The sequence below is a fragment of the Alosa pseudoharengus genome, unplaced genomic scaffold, assembly GCF_046254945.1.
Source record: "Alosa pseudoharengus isolate Yale_2024_CS ecotype anadromous, Long Island Sound unplaced genomic scaffold, YU_APseudo_1.1 YU_APseudo_1.1_scf_20, whole genome shotgun sequence".
NCBI classification, from domain to species: Eukaryota; Metazoa; Chordata; class Actinopteri; order Clupeiformes; family Clupeidae; genus Alosa; species Alosa pseudoharengus.
The window spans coordinates 12,476,746-12,484,245 of NW_027468664.1; the positions used below are offsets into that span (position 1 = coordinate 12,476,746).

The 7,500-nt window shown below is 45.4% G+C and overlaps 1 protein-coding gene across 4 annotated transcripts in view; it reads right to left on the bottom strand.

Annotated features, from left to right (window-relative positions):
- The window catches only part of cald1a (caldesmon 1a), a 65,172-nt gene that overhangs the window by 23,030 nt on the left and 34,642 nt on the right, over positions 1-7,500 (bottom strand). For 3 of the 4 annotated variants that reach the window (XR_012989266.1, XM_076296606.1, XM_076296607.1), the window contains exons 3-4: positions 5,500-5,643; positions 1,524-1,911 (exon numbers count right to left, since the gene is read on the bottom strand). Coding sequence is in view for 3 of the 4 variants with exons in the window: in XM_076296606.1 (XP_076152721.1) it covers positions 1,524-1,911; positions 5,500-5,643 (532 nt within the window). In the remaining variant the exon portion in view is untranslated. The remainder of the gene's footprint in view (positions 1-1,523; positions 1,912-5,499; positions 5,644-7,500) is intronic. The other variant, XM_076296608.1, reaches the window with a different exon arrangement.

Consider the following 7,500-nt stretch of genomic DNA (forward strand, 5'->3'; position numbering starts at 1 on the left):
TATTAAATGGAATTTAAAATGTTGTCTTTCTCTTATCCTTTACTTGACATGCAAGGTGTATTTGTCATAAAAATGGTTACTTCAAATGCAGATTTTCTGTCAGAGGTTGTAAAAATAAACCATTATAAATCTGGGTGTAAACTTGAAGTTGTGCAGTTCTGTGGTTGCTCAGTGGTGCTCTGGTGGTGAGTGCCTCATATCAGACCTGTGGTGTAGAAACAATGTAAGTGTGTGCTTCGCCAAGCGCACATAGACCACGCCGCACGTGGTCCTGTGTCACGTCACACCGCGTCCGCTTAAACACACACCGCCACTTCACACACACCACACACGTTTCCTGTGGTGCATAAACACTGCCGCCATGCACGGCGACCGTGTCTCCGTGAACACACTCCGTGGGACATGACACACACACACACACACACTGTGACCACGCGGGTGAACTCCAGCTCAGGCTCCAAGAGGGCACGCTGTGACCACACACAAGTACAAACACACACACACACCGAGGAGTCTGGATAACCAGAGCGTTCTCGATGAGTCCATAGCATGACAAGAGTCTCGTGTTACCACTGTTCTGATACCGTAAACAATTTGGACAAAACATGCAGGACCACCAGCAGTATGTAGACTGACAGGTGGACAATTCAGCCACTAAAGACTTTTTCAATTAAACAGAATTAATCTAAATGGCTAAACTCTGATGTAGTTTTCCAAAGTTGAATTTGAAGTTTCTCCAAATTTGAATTCAGTGTAATTAACCTCAAAAACAGCACCAGAATTCAGTGGTTCAGACCTTTGACTTCATGCTACTCTGTGTGTGTGTGTGAGAGAGAGCATGCACGTGTGTTTGAAACCATCACACTCAGACACAGTCTTACCAAACCCTCATTATCATCATCATCGCCTTCAGGAATCTCTTCCTCATCGTTCCCCTCCTCCATCTCAGTCATGTGTTCTGCTACCCCATTTTGGGCAACAGAAGGTTCCGGGGCATCTACCTCAGAGGGCGGGGCTAAGGCTTCCCCTTCCTCCGCCCCACCGGGCGTGTCAGCTAGTCCCTCCCCCTCTGCCTCGGGTGTGGCCGAGACTCCTCCCTCACCTGATTTCTCCTCTGATGGCAATGCTGGCTCCTCAGTTTCCTCCTATACATAGTCAGTTTGGATCAAATCTGAATCAAGTTTGGATGGAATCTGAATCAAATCTGGCTTATTATCTAATGAAATCCCAAACCCTCTGACTGAGCACCAGAGCTAGCTACCTGACTATCCGGTAAAATGCTGTTTAGTGAGCTCAGCTGAAAAATGGTTTGAAAGAAAGGTTAGAAGATTAATGATTGACTAGCCCTATATGTACATACTGAAAACAAATTAACATACAGGCCTGTGAACAATATATACAGAAGATGTACGATACACCATTATATGCATAATGTTTTATGCACCGTACATAGTGTATGTTATAGTCTGGCTTGGGTCAAATGCATTGTCATAAACTGTATTTGATGTGTGACTGAGATTTACCTGGTGTCTGTATGATCTTCTGGGTTTCTCCACCTCTCTCTGCACCTCCTCCTCCCTCTCTTCCTCCTCTGCCTGGTTGGCCGGCTCCTCCTCCTCCTGCTCCACAACCTCCTCCTCCTCCTCTTTCTCCTCCTGTTTGGGCTCTTCCGGCTCGGGCTCTGGTTCGTAGGAGCGGCCACGGCGGAAGGACGCCCGCTCCTCCACGCTGTTGTCGGTGGTGACGGTGGTCTCTGTGACGTCGGTCTGGCGCTCCTGCGCCTCCTTGAGACGGCGAAGACGACGCTCCTCCCGCTTGGCCAGGCGGTCCAGCAGAGCCTGCTCCTCATCCTCACCTCCTCCACCACCTCCTCCTCCACTCACGCTCACTGAGGAGCTCACCTCTAACACACTGAGAGAGAGAGAGAGAGAGAGAGAGAGAGAGGTGGGGTCAGGGAAAAAAAAAATTAGGGAGAGGTTTTAACATCAAAGATATACTCTATGTTGTTTCAAACTTGTAGCTTTGGCAACAATGACTATGAGAGAGAGAGAGAGAGAGAGAGAGAGAGAGAGAGAGAGAGAGAGAGAGAGAGAGAGAGAGAGAGAGAGAGAGAGAGAGAGAGAGAGAGACGGGATATGCATACAGTGGGGGAAATAAGTATTGAACGCATCAACATTTTTTCAGTAAGTTAGTCAGTTAATTAGTATTAACTCAGGAAATCCACACATATAAAAAATCATTAAAGTCATTAAAGTCTGTAAGTCAAACATTAAAGTCTGTAAGTAGAGTAATGTGTAATAAAGTGGAATGGCACAGGAAAAATGTATTAAATACTTTGTGGAAAAGTCTTTGTTTGCAATGACAGATTTCATTGAAGAACTAATCAGTCACAGTATTCAGGTGTGATTTTGGCCCATTCTTCTAAACAGATAGCCTTTAAATCTGGAAGATTCTGCCAGTACCATGAGATGAAAAACACCATGATGCCTCGACCTCCAAACTTCACTGTTGATATAGTATATTTAGGGGGATGTGCAGTGCCATTTCTCCCCCAAACATGGTGTGTAGTATGACATCCAAAAAGTTACATTTTGCTCTTGTCTGACCAGACTGCATTCTCTGTGTTGCAGTGATGTTCTTTCCACTTTCAGTTAATGGCCCCAATGCGGCTTACTGGAAGATTCTGAAGTTTTGAAATCTATCTGTAATCAGTTCCATTGATATGTTTGGCAACAATAAAGTTGCAAAAGGTCTTGGGAGAGCGCTTTGCTTTTACCCATCATGAGATGTTTCTTGTGTGACACCTTGGTAACGTAAAACCTTTTTAATAGCCCATCAATATGTATAAACCCAGCTGATATTAATTTACACAGATAGGAAGTATAATTACATTCTAACTGCTTACAGATTTCAGCTGGTTCCTTGCCTTTCCTTGCGTTGGTGTTCAATCTTTTTTCCTATTTCTTTTTATTACACATAAATACACATAACTTTATTTATGGACTTTAATGTTTACATTTCTTTATATGTGTGGATTTCCTGAGTTTATACTAATGTGAAATTTCATGTGAATAGCCTCAGTCAGTGGAAATATACTTACTGAAGTTTGTTTTGACACATTCAACATTTATTTCCCTAGCTGTAATTAATAAGAATTAGGGGAAAAAAAACAGGAAGATTGACAAAAACACAAAGAGATTGGAAGGAAAGGAAGAAAAAAGATTTTGAACCATCATGGACCATTGACATTTTGCAAACCACGAATAAACAAATGATGAAATAAAAACGATTACAGACATATTGGCAGATGTTTGTATACAGTGTGGTGTGGATGAACCACAGGACAAAGCCCTTGTGTCTGACCTCCTCATGCTAGCAGACAGTAGGAGTTTGACCTCTGACCCTTGGGCTCAGTTCACAAACACACAGAGCTCATTGAAGACCTTCTTCCCAATACAAGACCATCACAAACACAAGCAGTGAGGTCAGTCATCCTCTCATATTGAAATATAGAAATGCTTCATCAGCGTGACTGTAACATTGTGCATAGTGGACACGGAACAATACACAGAGGTGACAAACACACACAAAGGGACATTTCAATATGGTAAATATCAATAATGACGACAACGATGACCACAAAACCATGTCTCCACAGCTTTTACTCCTCTGCTCTCTCTCTCTCTTTGTCTTTTTTTAGCCTCATTCACTCTTTCCTCATCCCTCACTTTCCCATTCTACACCTCCTTTGACTCTCCTCTCTTTCTTCTCACTATCTCATTCTGTATTCTCTCTCTCTTTAATTAGTCCTCTATCTCACACTATCTATCTCTCACTTTTACCTTCTTCACTCTTTCTCCCTTCAACCTCTCTCACTCTCTCTCTCTCTCTGTCTCTCTCTCTCCCTTGGCTTGACGTGTGACTGAAAGGCCATACCCACAGCAAGGTTAATGTAGTCTGACCGAGTGTTTGGCAAACTTTTACACTTCGTCAGCACCGTTTCACAATAGCACTCCACCGTGTCTGCACAGCCCTGAGCCCCTGCAACTGATCGCAACCCCGTGTGTGTGTATGCAGGCATGGGCATGTGTGTGTGTGTGTGTGTGTGTGTGTGTGTGTGTGTGTGTGTGTGTGTGTCAAGGGTTGCCCTCTGCAGCCGAAAGCATCCACACACACAAAGCGGACCAGTGTGTGTGAGACGTCAGTGGCGGCCCACCGCTTCCATTCTGACCGCCCGAGGGGGAAGTTATTTATTACCCGCCGCAATGCATGATGGGAAAGGGAAGAGGAGTGAGAAAGGGGTGAGTAGGAGATATGGGATGCACAACAAGGCGCAGGGTCAGCAGAAGGGTCACACACACACACACACACACACACACACACACACACAGAGACACACACACACACACACACAGAGACACACACACACAAACACACACACACACATAGCAAACTCAGAAAACGAATCACGTGCTCACAAAGTGCACAAGTGAAGTGCACTGGGGGGACACAGGGTGAGACTAGGGATCGTTCTACACATGTACAAGCACACACACACTATTGCATGCACACACGAAACACGAAAACAACTTGGCTGGACACGTAGTCAGACACACAAACTCGTGCAAACACACACACAACTCAAGACAAACACACACACAACTCAAGACGTCAAGACAAACACACACACACCTTATTCAAAGGGGCCTTTTCTTGTGTCCCATGTATTACACGGTGCATGTGTGTGTGTGCATGTGATGGGCCACTAGGTCCTCTACTTGTTTTGTCTGATTGTCTTCAGGTGCCTCAAGATCTAACGGGCTGATGAGCTGCACCTGAGAGCAGGTCTCCAACTAGAAGGGTGTAAGACCTGAGACTGTGCAGGCTGCATGTTCACAACAGACACACCCACTTCAGCCCTGCACAGCTTCCCTGGAGTTTTAGCTACACCTGGGACTAATCACTAATTAACCTCACCCTTTATATTCACTTGGAGCACCGCACACCAACGTGAGGTATTGTTGTTTGTGACTCTACTAAGCCTGTATAGCCTACTGGTTAATTCTGAACTCTCGTTTTTGACCTGTTTGCCTGACCTTGGATTACTCTTTGGATTCTCCCTTGGATTGTTTATTGGACTTGTGACCTGCTACCTGAACTTTATTAAATTAACTTGCTTGCTGCATTTGAGTCTGAGGTTCATTCATTACAAAGGGCTGCTGCCTCTCCCCTTAGGAGGGCCATTCTTACTTTGGGTATTGGGCATGCAACATGGCACTCAGACACATTGCAACATCCATGCATTAATGATGACTGACTTTGACCCATCTCACACTGTTTGTTTGAATAATTTGGTTAATAAATCCATATTTTAGTTAAAGATCCAACCTCTCAACTCCCTATTTTGTTGTGGCCTTACCCCTAGGTCATAACAGTGCATATGTGTATGTTTGTGCTTAAATGTGTGTGAGTGCTTCTATATTGGTGTGTGTGTGTTACCTATGACTGTTGTTCATGCCCGTAGTGTCAGGTGTGCTGGAGTTCTCATCCATCTCTTTGCCACGGAGTCTCTCCTGGCGAGCTCTTCGCCTTCTCTCACGTGCAGCCTCCTCATCATCATCATCATTCCTCACATTGCTAAACCTACACACACACACACACACACACACACACACACACACAAACACACAAAAACAGTGCTTGAGTGATCACTGTTCTCCTAACAAGCCATTATTCACACGTTCTCATAAACACAGACGCACACTAACAGCTGATAAAAATACCACTGTAATCCATCGCTGTGTGTACACACGCCTGTCTACTTAGTGTATCCTATCTGTGGTTATTATGAGTGAACTGATCCAGGCTCCTCTTGGCAGTGCACACCCCGGAGCGTGTCTGCATGTCCTGGGTAGGATCTCCTGCCACCTCTCCTTACCCGTCTCTGGTGCTGGAGCTGCCTTCTGGAGATGGGACTTGGCCGCGCACAGCAAAACAGGAAAATGGCTTTTGGCTCGAGACGACGTTGTCGTCGTCGGTGATATAGTGGGGCTTATATCTTGTGCACGGTGCCAGGTGTGACGCAAGTCCGTCTGCTAGTTTGTGACCAACGCTAGTTTTCCCTTCTAGCGCCCATCTGGGCACCCATGGGTGTGATTTCCAGAAATTAGGTAATTCAGACACATGGTCAATGTGTGAGTGTGTGTGTGTGTGTGTGTGTGTGGCTCCCTGAAGATGTCTTCATAGTGTCCTCTAACAGCTAGTTTGAAGACTCCAGATGAAATATAATGTTCGGGAATGATAAGTCAGTAAGGATGGCTACCAGACATGCTTCATAAATTAACTTCATCTGAGGCCACTGGTGTGTGTGTGTGTGTGTGTGTGTGCAATCGACATGTGAGAGACGTATAAAGTGAGACAGACAAAGAAACTAAAAAGAATGTGGATGATATGTATGATATGACTGATGACTGCATGTGGCATACGTAGCTAACATGTGTGTGTGTGTGTGTGTGTGTGTGTGTGTGTGTGTGTGTGTCTGCTGCCTGTTTGCATTCATCTGTGATGTTTGTGTGTGAAGGGGGTATGTGCTGCAGACAGCATGTGGGAGTGTGTGATGAATATTTGGGTGTGACAGGGTATCTTTGCATGTGCATAATGAACATCTGTGTGTGTGTGTGTGTGTGTGTGTGTGTGTGTGTGTGTGTGTGTGTGTGTGTGTGTGTGTGTGTGTGTGTGAGCAGTGGTGTGTCCCCTTAGAGAGAGGAGCACAGCGGAATGCTGTAATAATTGAACACAGTGCTGGGCTTCAGAACTGCTACGCCCAGACTGAACCTGGGGGAGCCTGACATCAGTACAGCACAGCCTAACACACACACACACACACACACACACACACACACTTTCTCTCTTTCTCTAGTTTTCACTCTTACTCTGTATCTCTCTGTGTTGTTATCACACACACACACACACACACACACAGACAGACACACACACACACACACACAGACACACACACACACACACACACACACACACACACACACACACACACACACACACATACACACACACCACATTCCTGACATTCTCTCCCTCTTTTTAGTCCATCTCTCCTTCTCTCTTTCAACATAATTGTTTCTTTCTCTGACATTGTTGTTCTGTCATTCTTTTGTTCACACACCCTGGAATTACTGCAGCTCAGACCCACACACACAACGCAGATCCGATTGGATAGTTGCTTTCCATCTTTCTCCCTCAGGCTTCTTTTCTCCTTTCCTTCCCTGCCCTTCCTTCCATCTCTCTCTCTCTCTCGCTCTCTCTCTCTCTCTCTCTTTCTCTCTCCTCTCTCTCTTATTCATCTGTTCAATGAGATGTATCCTCTTCTGTCCCTGTCAGAATCTTAGCTCTATGCACAATCCAATGGCCGATGATTGGACATTAGCTCTGGCTGGCTGGCTCGGAGCTGACCCCATATTGGTGACCCCATGAGTTGACCCC